The sequence below is a fragment of the Pagrus pagrus genome, assembly GCF_965226575.1.
Source record: "Pagrus pagrus genome assembly, chromosome: 23".
In the NCBI taxonomy this organism is placed as follows: Eukaryota; Metazoa; Chordata; class Actinopteri; order Spariformes; family Sparidae; genus Pagrus; species Pagrus pagrus.
Window position 1 is genome coordinate 5,539,527 of NC_140205.1, and position 20,527 is coordinate 5,560,053.

General features: G+C 42.8%; 1 protein-coding gene across 3 annotated transcripts in view; it reads right to left on the reverse strand.

Annotated features, from left to right (window-relative positions):
- Window positions 1–20,527, reverse strand: part of lin7a (lin-7 homolog A (C. elegans)) — a 46,796-nt gene that overhangs the window by 13,593 nt on the left and 12,676 nt on the right. For 2 of the 3 annotated variants that reach the window (XM_084345654.1, XM_084345655.1), the window contains exon 3: window positions 11,536–11,654. In XM_084345654.1, coding sequence (XP_084201780.1) covers window positions 11,536–11,654 — 119 coding nt within the window. Of the gene's footprint in view, window positions 1–6,212; window positions 6,308–11,535; window positions 11,655–20,527 lie in introns of those variants that run through there. The other variant, XM_084345656.1, reaches the window with a different exon arrangement.

The window sequence follows — 20,527 nt, forward strand, 5'->3', positions numbered from 1 at the left end:
AAACAGCACAAATATCCTCCAGAACAGGCAGAAATACTGTACATCAGCGCTGCCGGGCCTGAATCGGTGCCAAGAGATGGGCTGCTGTAAGACCCAGTTGGATGAAACACAAGGTTTTCTGCTTATTCGCTGAGGCAGACAGAATCAATCCAGACAGGTGACCTTTTCAAGTCAAGACGTGTCTTTTAAATACACTTTACAATTGAACTTCACAGAGTGAAAGGGAGAAGGAGACGGTGCTGAATGAGGACGTGACGTTAATACACTGCCACACAAAAGTACCCGTTCCTGTAAAAGCTCTCTCCGATGTTGCCATTCAAATAAATCTCCGGCGGAGCAGGTCTGTGCTGCACTTTCCAGACGCTGTATGCCTTCAATGCCGGAGCCACGTAATGAGCAGCACAATAGGAGGAGGAAGATGGATGTTAAAATGACTGAGATGTACGGCTGATTACAAAAAGCCTCAGAGGAAATGTTTCTGCTGAGTACGAACACGTCTACTTGCTTTACGGCGGTTGAAGTTAATTGAGCAAATAAGCAATCGCATTTTAATCAGAGGAGGGATGATGTGAACTTCTCAGTGCAGAATAAACTCTGAACTATTGAATATAAGCAGTGATGGAATGTAACTAAGTACATTTACTTAAGTACTTCACTTGCAGTTCTGAAAAACCTGTACTTTACTTGAGTATTTCCATTTTCTGCGACTTCATGCGTTCACTTTACTACATTTTGGAGGCAAATATTGAACTTTTTATGTGTATTTGATTACTTAAGTTTCTAGTTACTTTGCAGTAATCAGGAAAAATGCTGAATATCAAACTAAAAATCAGAGGACTATAACTGCCAATATCAGAAATAATCAATAAGTACGCAAATATCTCATTAAATGCACCAAAAGTAATACCTAAAATAAATGTAAGCATTACATAAAAAATGATATTTCTAATTTCTAATTCAATTTTTTATTTCATTTTATACTTTTGATTGACTTTCCCATTTGTTTTCCCATTTTATTAATTAAAAAAAAAAAAATTTAAATACATTTTTTTATTTTTCATCTCGCAAATTTCAAAGAACGAAGAATACAGAAATAAATAAATTCAAAAATGAATATCTTAATACGTAAAATGAAAATAAAACCAACTTTTTGTGCGTTTGATGGGATATTAATTCATCAATTTATCTCTATATATCTATTTATTGTGCATTCTGGCAGTATTAGTCCTCCATATATTATATATATAAGCATATATATATGTGTTAACACTTATTTACTTAAGTTAATTTAATATAAACTACTTTAAGACTTTTATTCAAGTACTAGTGGCTTTAACTTTTATCAAAGTAAGATTTTTAACACATCTTTATTTTTACTCAACTATGACTTCTGGCTACTTTTATAACACTGAGTATACACAGAGTATGACATGTCAGATGTTACGGCTCGGAGCTGAATTTTAATCATCTGTTTCCTCTCTAGATGACGTCTCTCATCAAAGCATGGCGGCTTGCCTGGAAGCGAGCGCGCCGGGTATCTTTGACGTACCTCGGCGCGTTACAAAGGCCCTCGCTTCGCTGAATCATCAAAAGCATGTGTACTTAGAGGCTACAAACCCTGAGATATTTGCATGTAGAGTTCTCAGAGAAGTTGAAAAAACACATCCCTGAGCTTCTGTTGTCTTGTTTGCTCATGAATCTCAAAGACCACCAAAAAAAAAACGAGCAGCTCTGCAGAGTAGCGGCTCTACATTTCATACCGCAACACATTTTTTTGTAGATTTATAGTGCTGATGCACTCGGAGAAACGGAGCCTGCAGTCCAACCGCACACTCAATTCCCAGATGACACCTTCTCCCGAGGCCTTCTTCCACCTTTGCACTTTTGGAGGCTGACTACAGCTTTATGAAGGTTTTCCTTTCCTGCACAGAGGCTTCCTTTTTCCCTCAGTTTTCCTTCCCCTGGACACGTCTGCAGCTGCTTTATTATCACACCTCGTTATTTCACCTGCAACCATCCCCTCACTCTTTTAAAAATCGGTAACACTCCCGGCTTCATCTCTCCGTTGGTCTCCGTGAGGTAAATCATGTGTAATAACTCTTTTCCGGACACGACAGTGAGATCTGCAATGCTCATCCAATATTTGATATCTGGTTTGTGAGAGGCAGCGGCGGCACAGCGGCGACTTAAATAAGAGACTTCTCTCACCCGTTGCATCCGTGATTGATGTCATACTTTCTTATTTTGCAGTCGAAAGGGCTTAATTAATGGCCGTTGCGAGCGCAGGGAGGCGCCGCCTTCTCACGAGCAGATACCTTAATAAATTGGCTGCATTGTTTCCTCATTTAACAGATGGACTATACGATTCTCCTCCCCGCGGTATTTTATACAGTTTGACAGCAACTAAGCGAAGCTAAAAGTAGACCGGCTGTATTTAGTGCGGAGGTGTGGGCATGTTTATTTGCGCTTTAAAACGTAATCGCCATTAAACAATCAAGTTTTATATCTCTGATTCACTGCTTTCTTCCTGCTAATGCTGCTCTCTCTATTCATTCACTCCGTAGCTCGCTCAACCATAGTTGCTCTGAAATGTTGACTGTAAAAGCGGCTTATTGTGACCCGTTTCTTGTTAGCAACGACCTCTAGTGGCCATAGTAGTTATTGCGGCAGCACAGGAGGAAGTCAGGCGTAGAAAAGGGTGACAGGTCCTGTGTAATCCCTCTATCAAGCAAGCTAGTCTGATTCACCTGATGTAGCCTGTTGGTACAACGCCTCTAACACTAGCCTGTTTGCTAACTGCACAAATGCAAACAAGCTAGCACCTGTTAGCTTTTCTTTTTCGGGGATTTAGTCATTTTAAACCAAAGGCTCACCTCCCCATGTGCAAACATGTGTAAAGATAGCTATCAGGTAGCTAACGTGCTACCAAGCAGACATTAGCATTCACTCAATGCCGTGTTTCTGCCACATGGTGAATATTCCCTCTCAGTTTTGGCCTGTTTTTTGTCTCCAGCTCCTCCTTTGTGGAAGTAATTTGGATCTTTATCTGCTAATTGTTACACTATCTTCACCAGACAGTCGCTAACGAGTCTTTGAAGAGCTTGTTCACCGACAACAGCTGCCCGGTGTGTCTGAAGTGATGATGACGATGATGAGAGTGGAAAATGTGAAGCTGTGAGCCCGAAAACGACGATCTGACAAATGTTGTGAAGCCAGCAGAGATTATCGGAGTTGCATTCATCACTTTGAACGACCTCTTTTTTCACGCACATAATCATGATCAATTATTAGTATGTAAATATTTAGTAAAGCAGCTTTATAATAATCTTTGTGCATGAGAAATTATAATTAACTGACAAATTTGCTCTAACGCATATTAAACGTCTCTCTGTGTATTTACGCGGCATGCGGTGCCCTGAAGAAGAACTGCGCTGTGACATGGAACAAATAGCTGTGTGCTTCTGAATGTCAGTCTTGCTCCTGTTGTGGCTGCACTTTGCTTTTTAAAAAAGGCCAGTTGTCTTGCAGGCATCTTTTCAGTCCTCCTTCTGCCTTTTTCCTTTTGTCTTCGCTGTCACCGACACCTCCAGCCTCCCTTTTTCCCTACATGTGGATCGGGGTGAAACACATGCACATTATTCACTATAGGATGCCGGCGCCGGCACCTACGAGCCGGAGAACGAAGAGAGACGCCTGCAGGGCAAACTGACATGACAACGCTGTTTGTACCCATGGCGTCTTGCTTCCTTTACTGACTCAGAGAGACGGAGAGGACGGAGGGGGATGGGTTGATGCTGTTGGAAAAACCAGCACAGGACTTCACAGTACACTTTCCCTCTCGGCGGTGTCAAAGCGTGACACGGATGGGGAAATATTGAACTCGCGCATGCTGACTCGATGTACCTTTCATCCTTCAATTTAATGCGACGTGGGAGGCGGAGGCACCGTGATGGAATCAACACAAATCCACCGCCCTCGCTTTGGTTTTTTCGCTTCTATAAAAAAACCACACAGTCAATTATGTTGATTGAAAAAATGTCTGCTGAAGTGGAAAATCAACTGCAACGTTAGCGCTGATGAAAGATGCGATCGCTCCGGCCTGCCTTTTCGCACTTCCTGTGCTCGTCGAGTGGGACTCTCTAACCCAATATACTGCGAATTCCCACTCTCCATCATTTCCAGCTGGTTAGCTCTTCCAGTCATTTCGTCTTGTGTCCTTCCTCTCCCATTTGCAAGGCTGATTGACCCTGACAACTCATTCAGGCTGATGCAGTGAGACTAACGCACGGACCCGAGATTCCCCCACCGCCATTGATAAACGTGGCGGAGGAAGACAACCAGCTCATCTGACTCTCTCGTTGTCATTTATCCCCAACTCTGCTGAACAGACTCTTTTCCCTGACGTTCATTCTTCATACTGACAGGCCGCCTGTCATCCTTAACAAGGCTGATTCATGTTCGGTAAACTCGTTGACGTAGCTGTACGGGCTCAGGTTTGTAGGTAGACTTAACGGTGGGGCTTTTACAGATTAGTATATCCGTCATGTCAGACTCTGCGTCGACCCGCCAGAGCGTGAAATGAGCTACATCACATACGTGTGTGAAGGAGGAAGGAATCACGTCGCAGATTAAACACGGCCCGGACTTGAAAGAAAGGTCATCTATAATAATGAAATGTCACAGCGGCGTGTGTGATCAGAATGAACAACAGGAGGGCCGGACTTGGACAGTTTAACCTGTGTTTTATGAGTCTTTAAAATTGAGGGCAGTTAAGGCTGATGGATGACATACAGTACAGGACGGAGAAGTGAGCGCAGTCAGAATGAATTAGAACAGGATTTTATGGCGAGGAGAGAAAAAATAAAAGCTTTAAGTGGAGGGAAACCGATACTGTTAAATTATCATACGAGCGTTGTTTCCTTAATCATAAAACCACCTTCAGAGCCTTGTTTGAGATTGTCATTGTCATTTTCGGCAAAGTTATGCATCATTCTGTGGCGAGAAGTGCTGACTTATTTCTTCCAGGGTGGTGTGTTCACGTACCGTTGGAAAGCTCCGACGTTTGGGATTTCAAATAGAAGAGAAACAAAATTGAAGCAGTGAAAACAATGCTAGCACAGGAACTACAGGCTAGCTGGTTAGCATGCTGAATATGCTTTGAAACACAGTGCGGGGACGTCGTGACGTTTTCAATCAAAACTCTTACATATTGCACCTTTAATACTGATGCCGCGATATGACCCACATAAGCAAACGACAGACAGAAGACTGGCTGTTTTTAAATAGAGTCTCAGTCTGAGGAGAGAAGCTGCTCTGTTCTCTGGTGGTACAGCAGCAGATGCTTTTGTAATGCTAGATGGCACCAGGACAACTGTCTGATAACATAATAATTAACTTAAATAGCCAGGATAACTTACATCTAATAGTTATTAACACCAATTTACAACAATTTGATAGCAAACATTAAGCCACAGCAACTTCAGTCAAGAAAAGAGAGAAATTCCCCAGACTCCCTTACAAAATCACTCAATTTTGTGAGCTGTTGAGTTCGAGGAAGCTTTACCAACTTTGTGAAACGCTGACTATGACGAATTCTTAATTATTTTGGCCTTCTTGTAAATTCGGCTTGTGTTATACACTACTATTGTAAAAAAACTACATTGTGTCCCAGCTATGTGCGTGTTTACTTGCATGTAGAACGGGGAATCGCTCACTCGAGATGCGAGTCGAGACGCCTTAATGCCAGGTGTGAACTGACGAGCTGTCCCCTTGTGATGTCAATACCAGGGATAAACAGTTTGTTGGCGTTCACAGAGACGCCGCTCTGATTCTTCATGCTCAAAACATTTCTATTTGCGACTGAAATAGAGGGACGCCGTGAGTTAGAAGAACGGACCATCTGGTAAGAGAACCCCGTGGTTGTGAACGCTCTCTCTTGTCACAAACAAACACGTTAAAAGAGGCTCCTGCATATCAGAGCGTTAAATCCAAATCAACTGCTGCTTTATCTCAGATCCCCCTCCACTGAAAGCATGTTTCTTTGTTCGGAGCATCAGCTGTGTGGAGCTGATACTCCAGCAGAACAACGCCCTTAATGTGCTGTGTAATAACAATAATAATCTACAGTATGCAATAGCCAGCACTTACAACCTGTTCCCCAGCTGGCTCGGCACCACACGGAGAAGCTGTAGTATCATTGGCTTTTTACAAACCTGTAATCGACTATGAACCACAGTCAGGAGCCGACTAATCCCAGAGCATCTCTGATGGTTTCCCTGGTGACTGTGTTTGGCCTGCTCTTTGTGGCTGAAGTGGTCTGCATCTCAGCTTCTTGGCAAAGGCCATCCGCTGCTGCTGCTGAGGCCCTTTTTTTTTCTGAGAGTATTTTTTTTTTTTTTCAGAATGACTGTCATTGCACTCTAGTGACTGGCACTGAGATCAGTCAGCCGGTTGCCAGACGTGCAGTTGGTGTCAGGATGTGCCAGGCTTGCCCGAGCGGGCCAGAGCGAGGCTGCTCGGCCCAGTGAGAGCAGAGGACTGCGAGAGCTTTCTGTCTCCGACTGTCACTTTGCATGAAGTCGGGGCTTTTTTACTTAATATTCTGTCAGGAGCTATTTCCCCTAATTGGTGTCATTGCCAGTGCCATTTCATTATTGTAACGGGACACTTGCTGAAAAATGAATGAACTCCCACATTAATTAAATAAAGCGTATAATGAGTTTTGATAAGAAAAGTGCTGAAAAGGCTACAGAAACATGTGTATTATATAATTTGCCACTGACCTCTACTCCATCTTTATAAATGCATCATGTCTTTTGTCTTAAATGATCTGTAAAACGATAATCTGTGCGTTGATTTCATCTTTTAAGTGCAAATTAACGGAGCTGCTAAAGACGACATGTTGGCACTATTTGTCCGTCTGCCACCGTGTGCACTGTGTTTTACTGTCATATCTTTGTTAGTTAGTTTCAAACGGTATCTGCACTTCCTCTTTGGTGACACAGCTTGCTTAACACAGGCTGTCGTGATTTTACCGAACAAGTTTTTGGCACCGAAGCATGGACAGATTTGTCGTCTCTGAAGCCCTGTTGCCTCACAGAAAACAATCAAATAACAATAAAATGTGTTCGCTGAACGAATCTGCAGAATGTTTACTGTCTACAAGAAACCTCGCCATCTAATCTGCATTTGTACGGCGACTGAAAGCACACGGGTAACGTGAGGGAAAGATTGCAGTCTGGGTTAAATATTGAAAAGGTCAACGCCGGCATAAAAACACAAGAATGCCTTGACCTTTTCAATTATTAATCAAAACCAGGATCTTTAACCATAATCGGTAAGTGTTTCAGTCACTTACAACTGTCAGAACCAAGCTCTGGTGTCAAGTGTCTGGTGTCCAGTCGTTCCCCCTGCTGCTACAGGCTACTATATGACGTCTGCAACAACTATAAGAGTTGAATTAGCAAGAGAAAGAGAAAAACTATGCCAAAGCAGCAACCCTACCCAACCCTACACCCCACAGCCATTGCTGGCAGCTTGGTAGGCTAAATACTTAAAACACCTTAGTGTTAGCATGCTAAAATTGGCTAGTTAGCACTTGAGATATCACAATTCTTCAAAAATGTCATCTTTATCAGTCTGATGGTTGGTAAAGCCTGGACACTGCCTGACACTGCCATCCCTAAAGGTCCAGACACACCAAAACAACCTCAGAGAACCACCTCACGTCGCCTGTGTCTTGCACAAAAAGCTGCACTTGAACACACCACAAAGACTACAGCCCACGGCCAATTGCCTACCAGGTTGCGGTAGATCTGTATTTGTCATTCAAAAAGGGAAAAGGGAAGACTTGGACTGCAGATATACATCTTTCTTGACACCACTCACACTAATATAGCTTCTATTCAAGAATATGTCTGATTAAAAGTTGCAGATGGCACTGGTGTCGAGGCGGAGGTGAAAAATAAGGAGAGAGCTCATTAAATGAGTGAAATCATGAACACTAGAGCGACAGGCTCAAGGGGATTTCTGTTTCTTTTTCTGTTTTTGTGCACTGATTAGCTTAGCTAACAAGGTGACAGGGGCTGCCAAGAGCCGACTAGTTCCAACGGTCCAGGACACACCGGAAGACGTTGGCCCACAGATGCTCAGCGACCGCCTCGACATTGGACCTGGAAGTCTGACCGTCCGCTTGGTGTGCTAGTGTTGCCAAAAACTGAAGCTTATTTTGTTTACCCACCTTACAAATATTTGAGTTACTAATGAAAGTAAAGTAATCTTTCATGGTGTTGAAAATGAGTTTGGTAAACTGGCCCAGAAATCCTTGACTCACCGATACAGATCAATATTCCAACTATATTATATTTATTTTGTGCTCTGAAGCAGTAAAAATCTTGTTTAATGTCCCTTTAATTTTCCAGCACAGTTCCCTCCAGATAATAAAGTCGAGCTTCTCCCCAACACACCGATAAAGTCTGCTAATTGCCTCCTTTCATTCCAGGACAAATTTACACGTTCGCTCTGTTTACAATTAACTGGCAACGCCATCGAGGCATCTGTCATCTGTTTCTTTGCTCTTCAAACGCCTGTTTGCTTAACAATTACATGTCACCGGGCGACGTGTTTGCGTAACACAACGAGAGAGGACACCGAATATACGAGATGTGCGGTTATCAGCCTGTGTAGCGGTGTCATGCAGAGCGAATGCTCTTGTTTGTTTCTGCGCCCCGTCCTGCTGATGAATGGTGTCGAGATGACGGATCAGTGGGTGGCTGCCTGCGTGCGTGTGAATGAAAGTGTTTTTTTGACAAGAGGAGAAAAACAAGAACTCCTGTTTGTGATTCACATTTTATGCCATCCGTGTAAAATGTGATTAAAAGCAATTTCTGGCGGCTTAATTAAAAATTCAGTGTAACGAGCTTATCAAGCCTTCAAGTTTATGAAAATGCGCGCAATGTTTTCTGGCCCCCGCGATCACTGAAATGCTCAGTGTGAATATTTCATGCAGGAAAAAAAGAGTGTTGCTCAGGTGTTATTACAACTGATAATAATCTCAGATATTTTCATTGTGCTGCAGTCATTTTCGATTGATATGGCGCAACACTGACTTAAAGGTTCTCTCTAAGATTTAATTCTTACGTTATTCCTTCTAACCTGCTGTTTAATTGAGTTTTCAATCATCAATAGCAACCTGGGAGCTCATTTGGCACTTCTGTACATGCAACGCAATCAGTGCGTGTTATATTTTACCTCCAGTGTAGCCAAATCACAGAACAACTGTGGTAATTTAGTATAGCGATAGCATCTGTCTGCACCAGCCAATCACACATTTAGACGTCCTAAATGCTACAATATAAGCTTCTTTCTAACTACATTAACACTAAATCTGCCACGTTACTGACTTTATTCGTCCTCTGCAGCATTCTGGCTATAAGGAAGAGGGAAACTACATATATCTAAAAAGAAAGAATAAGTAAGTTAATGTGCGTTATGCTTTTTGTCTCATTATTTAGCTGGCACATTGATGTTTACTTCCCAAGGTTGAGATCCAGCTCTTGAAATTCTCTTATCACGGTCATAAATAATACCAACATCATCAAAGCCCCTCGAAAAACGTCTGTCTCGGCATAAAAGATTTCTGCCTGGAGTAAATAATTTAACAATATTGAGTTTTTGTCACAAACAAATAAGCTCAAAAGGAAGATCTGCTCCTTTCTAGTTTGCTGTCGAATCTTTTCAGAGACAGGAAAGTTGAAAACACGGCGTTTCTCAAATGAGATATTCAGCCCATTCTGAAAAATGTGTTCGAGAAGGATGTGAGCCGCACGGCGTGATTAGATACAAAGTCAAACTGAAAGACATGAAAGGATGCAATTAAAAAAGAAATTTAGCTCCAGCAAAATGTCCAATGCGAGTTGAAAATGTTTCAACCTGAGTGAAAACTGTGTGCTAGTCCTGAAACTTCATGAATCTACTTCATAGTGGAGATGATGAAGTGAAATAACAGCAAAAAACTGGAGTTTTGTGAGTTCTCAGCAGTAAAGAAACACACATCTGTACACACAGCTGGTGCATACATTAGATACACTGGATGCTAGCTTGTAGCGAACATCTGCACGGTCGTTAGATTGGCTGTTTGGGACTCAAGCAGAGATCTCACTAAAAAAAAAAAACCCACAGTGGTCAAATTCAGATGAATAATGTAAAGTGACTACAACACCAAGCAGCGGTTACAAAAATGCTACTGATGTAAATTAGTAAAAGAAGGTTTTCCTCAGGCTCTTGAAACATTAGCCGCTAACATCTTTCCAGCTGTTTTGGAGGGTAATAAATAATAATATCAGACAGGCTCATGGATGGTATCATTTTTAAGTTGTATCTCCTTGTGTGTAAAGTTAAAAGCTAAAGTTAAAGCTAAGCTATACCAACATCCTTTTAGGCAAGTCTTGCCACTTGTCAGCCATCTTGGCTAACAAGACAAGGCCATTATCTAAACAAATGGAGCCATAACTTCACTTTCAATGTTCACCCAGGCATTAAAACCTCATGTAAAGACTCACCAGTCAAATCCGATAAAAACCCCTTTAAAAGTTTGTTGACTTTTCCCATAAATAAGGTTTAAAAACACCTTTTCCCCACAGGTTATACTCCTACTACGTATACGTGCAGTTTCAGGTCACCAACTTCTTTTACGGTTCAGTCCAGAGTGCCGTGACGTGACATTGTCAGAGCACTCGAACAAACACAAATTTAATGTCTATGTTTAACCTTTCTTGCTAATACTATGCTTTATCCTGATATCCTCCTCTCGCCTGATATCCTCCCCTCTTGCTTATCAGAAGTCCGTCTGCATCCAGACCAATCGGTTAAAACTGTCCTGAATCGTAACTGTTTCCCTGTTCGGCTGTGATAAAGCAGACAATTGGTTTTGGGGGAGGGGACTGGGATGTGATATGTGTCATACAACCACCATCTCTGGTGTTATAGACTTTTCAATCAAAGTGGTGTGTCTCCTCTCTGATTACATCTCTGTCCATACTCGCTACACAACCGGCCATTTTCTCAGAAAGTGATTTTTTGGTAAACCGGCTGTCTGAGCAATCCTTGAGTCACTGACACAAATCAATATTTCAAATCTTTTATGGTTATATTGTGATCAGGAGCAGTGAAATCCCACACAATGTCTTCTAGATAATTGAGTTGAGCGTCTTCCCAACATACTGACTGATAGCATAATGTTATTTCCATGTTATTTCCAAGCCTACTCTCTTGGCTTGTTTTCGAACGAACAGAAAAGAGTATTGAGTTTTCGAGATGGACAACGCAGCAAATGTGACTGAACAGGTGAAAGAGCGGCAACTCCATCAACAACAACTCCAAGGGAAAACACACCCCAAACGGGGCACAGTGATTGATCGGAAGAGCGCCGCAAAAACACAGCGAGCAAGAGAAAGGTCATGAAAAAAGAGAGAGAAAAAGCCACGAGTCATGTTGGCGTTCACGGACCGGCAGTTCCCTCCCTCGACAGTGACTCACCTCTCTGATGGCCGTGCAGAACTCGCTCTGAAGGACCTTCTTCAGAGACTGGAGCTTGTGACCGGGGACGTCACCCGACTCCTGCAGCTTCTCCAGCAGCTCGATAGCCCTGGCAACATCTGGCAGAAACAGGGGGGGGGAGAGAAAGGCTGTGAGTGTATGTATGTGTGTGGGTACTCATGCCAAAGGGAGAGGAAAAAATCCCCCATTCAATTACGTTAACAGCACAGCCACACGAAAGGCACTGGAGCGAATCAATGGGTGGGATAATGGAAATAGACTTAGTCAAGGCCAGCTGGGGCAAGAAAGATAGAACAGCGGCCCCGTCCTCGGATCGTTTGCGTTGGCTTAGCTCTACGCATTCGAATGAAGGACGGAGGAATAAGTCGGGCACTCATTTGTTCAAAGGCAACGCTTCCCGCCGAGAGCAGGTGCCTGCAGGTATTACAAAGCTTTTACACTAAACCGTGCGCCTTAAGTTAGGCCGCGACTCTGAAGTCTGCCGGGCTCTGCCGCCATAATTAGCCTGAGCTGAATGAGTCCGCCAGCTCGGCTGATTAATTTCATGCCCTCTGAAAGTGGCCGGCCAAATAGAGATACATAATGGAAGGAGAGGGAAGTGATTTCGAAGTCAATCACTGGACTTAGACTGTCGGGTCAATACCATGTTTTATTCAGCATGTCTGTCCAGAGAGCTGCGACCGCACGGAGAGAAGGGATCGGTACGATCAGCAGTGGAGCCGTGGAGGTTTCCTGCGTTCTACTTTCAACCCAACAATAATTGGCTTGTTGCTGCATGCACCTTATGATAAGAGCTGCAAGTTTAGTCATTATCTGCTCCCCCTCATGCTGACGGGAAGTCAGGCGAAGTTTCACAGGGAAACGGTGTTGCAGCATTCTGATAAACAACCGAAGTAGCGTGGGAATTGTTTTAAAGCGTAAAAAAACATCTGGGGGAAAAGAAAACACGTGAAATGGCTCCATACAGCTCATCCAGCATGATCCAAATCTATGAAAACATTTTTATTTACACCCTTTTCCAGAGAAAATAAGTTGGACTACACGACTTTAAGGCCACGGTTTGGTGAGCGAGTGACACGAGTGAGTTTGTTCGAGTGTGTTAATGTGATTCATCCGCCGTCTAAAGAGCCTAAAAGAAAGATTTTGTGTATGTCCTCCTTTTTAGGATATTAGTGATGATGATTAGTGTTGGTATAATAAGCTAAAGCTCCAGCGTACAACTTCATGGTCAACGTCCTTTTATTTTTTGTCTTCCATTTAATATAATGCCTAATTGTTATGTATTTATGTTTATGTTTTGGAAAATTGCTAATAAGGAACGAAATAAATCACTTCACTACTACTTTTATTATTTCAATATTTGGATTTAATGGTCTATTATTCATGATTTCTTGATTAAAGAAGTAGTTCAAAGGCCAATCTCAAGTTTTTAGTAGTATAAAACAGAAAAAAAACGAATATTTCTCGCTCTACTTATGACAGATATATGTTTACGGTCTTTAAACATACATTAATAGATTTTTGGCCACTTGGGGGCAGTGCAGTTGACTGCAAACACATGTTCCCATCCCATGATATGGTGAATGTGCTGCAACGTCAGTGAGTCTAATATGTTGCTCCTGTTTTGGTCTCCACCGACCTCTGGAGGGAAATATAACGCTCTCTAGCTGCTAAATTCTCCATCATGTTCACCAGCTTGTTGCTTAATAACTCTGTCTGCCATTTGATGCTGTGCATGTCGTGCACAGTGGGGTTTTTAAAGCTTTTTGCTGAAGAAAACAGCCTGCTGCGGCTGAAAATGGTAAGATTGTGGGCCGTAAAACAAAAACACTGAGCTGAAAGACACTAAAAACCCTCCAGAGCTGCAGGGAACCATAGAAGCCAGAGTGCTTTGATCCATTGCTAATATGAAAATATTGATTAGAGCAGCTTCAAACACTGTCAAATGTAATTCTCTGAATGATCTGTTACACAGTTTATACATTTGTTATTCCATTAAAAATTATTCTGCAGCAGCAAAACAGAACGCCCACACCAGCTAAGCTGCTGGTTGGGATTCATGTCACCCCACCACGTAACAAAAGCATGTTTTTTAAAGACCTTCCACAGCTCCGGCCACGCTTGGCTGCCCAGAGGGTTTGATCAATACCAAACAGCCACATACACATTCTCTATATTACTGTACGTGTGCTCACACGAGCCTGTGCATCATTTGTATGCGGGAAAATAAACAGCTAGACACGACTTGTTTCCCCTCTACTGCAATCATGTAGGCCTATCACAAATAATAGCGCTACTCATCGATTCATGAAGATAATTAATTGTTTGATTCATTTGTCGAGCAAATTAATATACAGATTTGCCGCTTTTTTCTCTGTTCTGTATCGTATTAAACTGAATATACTTTTTGGCTGTTGATTAAAACGAGCCATTCGAGGATGTGACCTTGGGCTCTGGGACACAAACAGATTAACTGGATAATAATTCTTAGTTGCAGCCCCGATGACAAGCACAGATGATCTGATGAGCCTCGTGTCTGCAGTTAAGTAAGGATACAATTAGAGAAACAACCACGATCACAACAAGCAGCGAGTAAATACAACACACTAATCCGTTTCTCTACACTGGGATCTTACTACAAGACTGTGCAAGAGTCTTTTTTCACACTTCACACACACACTCTGGGAGTATAGAGTAGCTCTGTAAAGCCGACAGCAGACAGAGGACCTTGTACTGTTTGCAAGCGGTGGAAGAAGTATTCAGATTCACTCTCAAAACAAATACGAGACAGCATATCACTGGAGGAACCGCCTGCAGCCAGTTAGCTTAGTTAGCCGTGCAGCTAGCGGTTAGGACAGGGAGCTCTGAGCAAGGGGAGACTATTGGTGTTCATACTGCCAGCGCAGGAGTTTTGGACCAGTTGGCATGCTAACTTCAGTAGAGATATCTGTGCATCACCGTAAATGTCAAAACTGTTATTTCGTCACATTATGCTGACGATGTTAGTTAATTTTTGAATGTTTTGCAACTAAGATTCTTACATTTTGCACCTTTAAATAAAAGCACACAAGTTCACAACATATTAAAGTGAAACAACTCATTTTGAGGAATCGCCCATTTCAGAATATATTATATCATTGGTTTGTTGTTTGTTGATGCATTATTGTGTACATTACACACACACAGGTTGAGCTAACTTATACAGCCTTGTATAATTGATCTGCATGAATTATGTTATTATGTTTATAGGAAATACTCAAGCAAAGTACCTCGAAATTGTACTTAAGTATAGTACTTGAGTGAATGTATTTATTTACGCTCCCCTGCTGCTGTTTGCAGAGCTGTGGGAGACAAGAAAAGCAGCAATCTCGAGCTCTGAATGCGAAGGCCATAAAAAGAACACTAGGTTTTACCCTTTTTTTCGTTCCACCTTTATGCTCCATATGGAGACATTGAGCACGCCTCACAGAAAATCCAATGCCTGTTTCTATTTCAAGCGCTCTGCAATAAAGCACCGGGGATTATATTGATTTGCCTGAAATTGCAGGCTCAGTCCCATCGAGACGGGTTACGGCTCGCGAGAATTAGTCCAGTGAGGGTCGTATTGGCAGACGAGGGCTGGCGATGGGGCGAGTCGTCACGATGATGCTAATCAGCCATTAATCAAACAACTCCTGTGCAAACGTATCTTCACGTATCACTATCAGCCCCGTGTACGCTGCCTCATCGTGTAATGAAATCCAAAGCTTGGCAGGCCCGATGGCAGCCTTATCATTTAGAGCAGAGGTTGAGCAGACAGTCCAGCTCATATACCTGCCCGTTCTCACCCACTCTTGCCAGACTGTTGAGCCATCATCTACTGTGCTCCGGCCTTTCGCCCATTCTCTGTCTGCTCTGTTTGTTGACCTCTGGCTGCACATTCTGGACACCCGGCTCGCTTGCTTATGCTCCTTTTTACTTGGTTGTCTTGTTTTGACAGCTAACTTGTTGCTGACCTTTGCTTGCTTCAACGATCAAGCAGACTCAACTTTTCTTTTAACCTGCCGGCCTCGCCTGAGTGTCGAGTTGAAGCCGAACCTTTGCTTTACAGAGGCATCGCTAGAGCAGAAATGTATTATTATATGCAGGTTTATGCAATACTTTCCTGTATGAGCAGCTTATTGTGCTTATAATATAACTGTGATTCACAAGCTAAAATGTTGCATTGTTAGCCAACAGTGGCATATCTATCTTTTTATTCCCCTCCAACCTTCTCTGATTTAGTTTTCTACCAACTCCTGGGGGACATATCTGCCTCTTTAGCTGCTAAATGCTCCATTATGTTTTTCCAGCTGACCGCTAACCGAGTCTGTCTGGTGTTTGGAGCCGAGCAGGTAGTTTTTTTAAAAAGCTGTGTCACAGAAAACAGCTGCTTGCATGGCTGCAAACAACACTACACTTACAGACCAGACAGCAAAACAATGAGCTGAAATTGCTTTAAAACTCAAGGGGAGCAGTAGATTTAGCTTTGTTAGCTTAACATATTGCCAATAGCCGCTTTAACTATATTAATGAAAAAAGGAGCCCACCATATTGGGCTTTAAAGAGCTGATATTCTGCTAAGTATGCCATATTAATGTTTTCCATCAAGGTGAACGGGTCACTCCCCCCCCTCCATGCTTGGATATCAAAAACACTGATTCTGAATAGCTTATAATGAGCTGGTACACTTCCAAGCAGCAAGGGCATCTGTCTGGGAGGTTTATGAGCATTTCTTTCTCATTAAACAGAGGTCAAGGGCCATCCAGGGAAGACTTTTTTTTTTTCCCACTCTCTCTTTGCTTTCTCATGCTCATTAGCACCATTTTTCTTTATCCGCATCAAGGACTTGGACGAGGCGTTTCGGAAGTCGACTTCAAAGATTGATATCGCAGGCATTTTTCGGTGCTGCTTTCATCTCGCTGATCAAAAGTGATGGCTGCCCATTTCCTGATGTAATCTTTGTAACTCGAAGGAGAGTAATTTTTTTTACTCCAAAAGCTTTCGCGTTTCAAAACGTTCCAATGATACCAACGCTGACAGCTGACGTAACAGTGAAAGCCCGCTAGTGTCAATATATGTCACGTCCCTTTGCAGTTGCATCCAATACAGCACATTAGACACAGAAAACTGATTACAAGACAATGTAATTGCAGGTGTCCACACAAAAACGAGTGGATGATGGAGCGCTCTGCTTCACACTCGGCAGCTCAGAGGAAATGAAATGTTTGCTGGCACTGTGTTGGCACATTTTCCCTTTGCTGCCTCCATATCTAATCTAGCACAGAGAATATGTCTGTGCAGATTTTCTGCTTTGTTGTCAAGGTATTTTTCATGCAGTTGTGCCAACCTAGTCGCCAGAATAAAACGTTGGCATTGTGTGATTCGGCAAAGCGAGGAGACCTTAAATGTTTCATACGTGTCAAATCAACATTTGTGCCACATCAAGTTAAGATGATCTGACTTAGTGACTCTGTTTCAACATTTGCGAGCGTGAAACCACTAAATATTTTCAACGGGACATTAAGGGCGTGTTAGTTGCGACAAAACTGGGTATTTTTAACAGACATCAGATTCATTTCCAGCCATGTCAGTGGCGACAGAACGTGATCTGTTCCTAACCCTAACCACATGTCACAACATTAAAGACTGAACATTAAGAAACAGGAAGTTGCAACATTAAGAAACTGTGTGCTTCTGCAAACCACGGATATAGATATATATATTTCTACATGTCAAATCACGCTCAGATTACATGTGTGTGAGATGATGTTTCACATTTGTAAGCAAGAAACCACTGGATATTTTCAACAGGGTCATGTACGTGGTAACAAATGGGATATTTTTTTACAAAACATCTGGACAATTTGGCAGCAAAACCGGTTATTTGGGACAATTAGCTGCTGTGTCTGTGGCGACAGAACCGGCCAAACGGTTTTCGTGTCTAAACTTAACCAGAAAAACAGAAATGTCACAACATACAACTGAACTTTGGGCATAAAGAAACAGTTGCAACAGTGAGAAAGTGCAACGTTCATTGCCGGCATTAATTCAAGCATTTGGCCTGGCTGTGCACATGACTGCTGGATTATTTCCTAGCAAATAATAAAGTGCAAAAAAACAAATCTCTCCCTTTTGTTTATGCCTTAAACTCAAATGAACCACACAGATTTAAGCAAAAGTGTCCCCTGAGTGCACCTCGACACACACTGCTCTGTGCGCTGGATGTAAAAAAAAAGTGGGACATCAAACGAGCAGCGCGCCCGATCAGAGTGGTGTAAAACACCCGGGGGAGGAGGCGGCGCAGGGTGATTCTGTTCCATGACAAAGCTGCCGAGATGACTGCAGGGGGAGCACAGTTACGTCACGTTAACAGGAAACGATTCCCGAGTGAGATATGCAGCGAAATGACATATTACGTCACCTTATAGTCTAGCAGCTGGAGGGAGAAAATAACAGCCAACGTGACCTTGTGAACTCTGGTACAACCACAATCGTTCAGCGAATGAAGCTTAGATGAAGATAACACCAAGGATGTGCTCAACACCCACATGGTGTGCTTGTTACGCTGCACGCACTGTGAATTACTTCAGCTGGAGGGGGATACAGGAAGCGTGATCCCGCCTATGACTTGCTGACTCTGCTCTGTGATAACATGCATGAACACCGCTGGGGTCAACACTTACAATAGTGTGAAGACATGCATTACTATGGACTTCCCCAGTGGTGGAACAACCACTGCAGAAGCACGAGGACATTAGTGATATTTAATGATTAAATTAGCCAAGTTTAAGGGAAGTCTTTTACTTCTGTGGCTGTCAAGACTTCATTATCACTTTCTCAGTTTCCATCGACCAGCCGTGAGCTTGCAACAGGGTTTGTGAGCCGACATCATGCAGCAGTGGAGAACAATTTATACTGCGTGCGTCTTCTCGTACACTTCTAACAGTGGCATCTCGGAAATATCTTTGCAACAGCCGACATCTGAGGGGAAATTGCGGCTCTTCAGCTGTTAGCCGCTGTGCTACTCACCAGCTAGCCCCTTACTTTGTCCGCCTGCTGTTTGGTGCCTCAGGTAGTGTGCAGCTACAGTCGGGTTTTAAGAGCTTCACCGCTGTAAACGGCTACCTGCTGCGTCTGTTTATGACCTTCAAGAGAGCGATGTGTGTGAACTAAATCAAAAGGTTGTGGGGCCATGAAACCAAAACAGAGGGAAAAAATGAAATCCTCTGTCGAACCGAGGGGCAAGTCAGGAGGTTTTGACCATCAACACAGTAAACTTTGCCTTAACTCCAACTATTTGCCTGGGTTGTGCATTTCTTATCTCTCTTTGTGAGCTTCTACATAAGTAAAATATCCTCTCAGTAACCCTGACGTAATCAGTTTCACGAAAAATGCGCTGGAGGGAAATTAAGTTCCCCTCTCGAGTGTTTTATTGTCCCGCATCGACTCCATCTCAACCCAGAGACCCACAGTTTTATTCTCTGAGGGATTCAGTAGGTCCAGATGTGTGCAACATCTGCACAACTTTCTGCCTACGCCTCAGTGGAAATCCATACGCTTAACCTCCGAGTTGGCAACTGCAAAAAAAGCCTGCCAAATTTAGCATAACTCTGAAGCAGACAGACTGCATGCAATTAGGTCATTCCCACTGTGTAGTTTGACAGATTCCTCTCCAAAGGAATAAAAAGAAGAAAGCTGATGCTGCTGTATCTAAATGAGGATTTTTTTTTTTTCTTGGGTGACACAAGAAAAAAAGCATCTTTCTCTCTCATTATCTGCCATGAAAAAGCTTTAAAAAAAACCACCGCGGCATCACAAAAATGTGCAAAGGACGATCTCGAGTCGGGGATGAAAGAATGTTTTGACACGTTTGAGGAGTCGCAGCAACAGTCAAAATAACTTGCGCGCGCGCTACATCAAGATACAATTACAGTGTAATGCAGCGCTGCCAGATTAAGCAGAGTGATAACAGCGGCAGAGATCCTGTCAGCGGTTAATTTCCCTCTGCTATACTTAGGATGAGAGAATTCTCATTAGTGATATTTAATGATTAAATTAGCCAAGTTTAATACAAGTTTTTTAATTACGTGGCTTTCAAGACTTCATTATTACTTTCTCTGAACAAAGTTTCCGCTGTGTATTGATGATGGGACGGCAATATTCTTCAGAACCGAGCCTCGGAAAACTTTAACGTGGCATTAAAGTCTCCAAAACGTTTCATTTCTTCAAATAAGTATGCCCAGCAGATTCTTACTGCTGGCTCTTCCCTCCACTTCTTCAAACAGAATCAAAACACCCAGTAAACAGAAGGATTTCCTCGTCTAAGTAGTTTCACGCAGTATTTTTCTTCTTCTTCACATCGAACAGCGAGATCCTGGACGACTGTGTGAAGGGCCGGACGCCTCGCGGCCCCTTCGACTGGGACTGCGTTTTGCAAGTAATTGAAAAACGTGTCATGGCCTCCGCGTTTGTGAGTAATGATGTACGCTTTAACTTTCCGCTTTTTTGCTTAAACGCAACATTAATCAACGTCCATTTCTCGCCCGGCGACGGAGTTCGCAAGACTTTAATCGCTCGAACGACAAACATACAGCGCACTTGACTCCCCGTGTCGAAAAATCTGACCTCGTGGCATCAATTTCAAGGCGGCGCTGCAACACAGACGGGAGTTGCGTTGAAACGGGCGAGCTGGCGGGACATTCGGCGTTAATGGACCTCGACAACCTCTATTAAAAACAACAGTACAAGAAATAAAGGAGGAGAAAGAACAAGAAGTGAAGCTGCTTGTTTTATGTGTTTGATTTCATTACAGGGAAATGAAACTGTACTAAAACACATAAACACAACATAAATCTGAAAGAAATAGCGATGTGGTTGTCCTTGTAAAGAAAATATCTGGCCAATGAAATACAGGCAGCGGGCGGGAACGAACATTTCTCACAATATGACA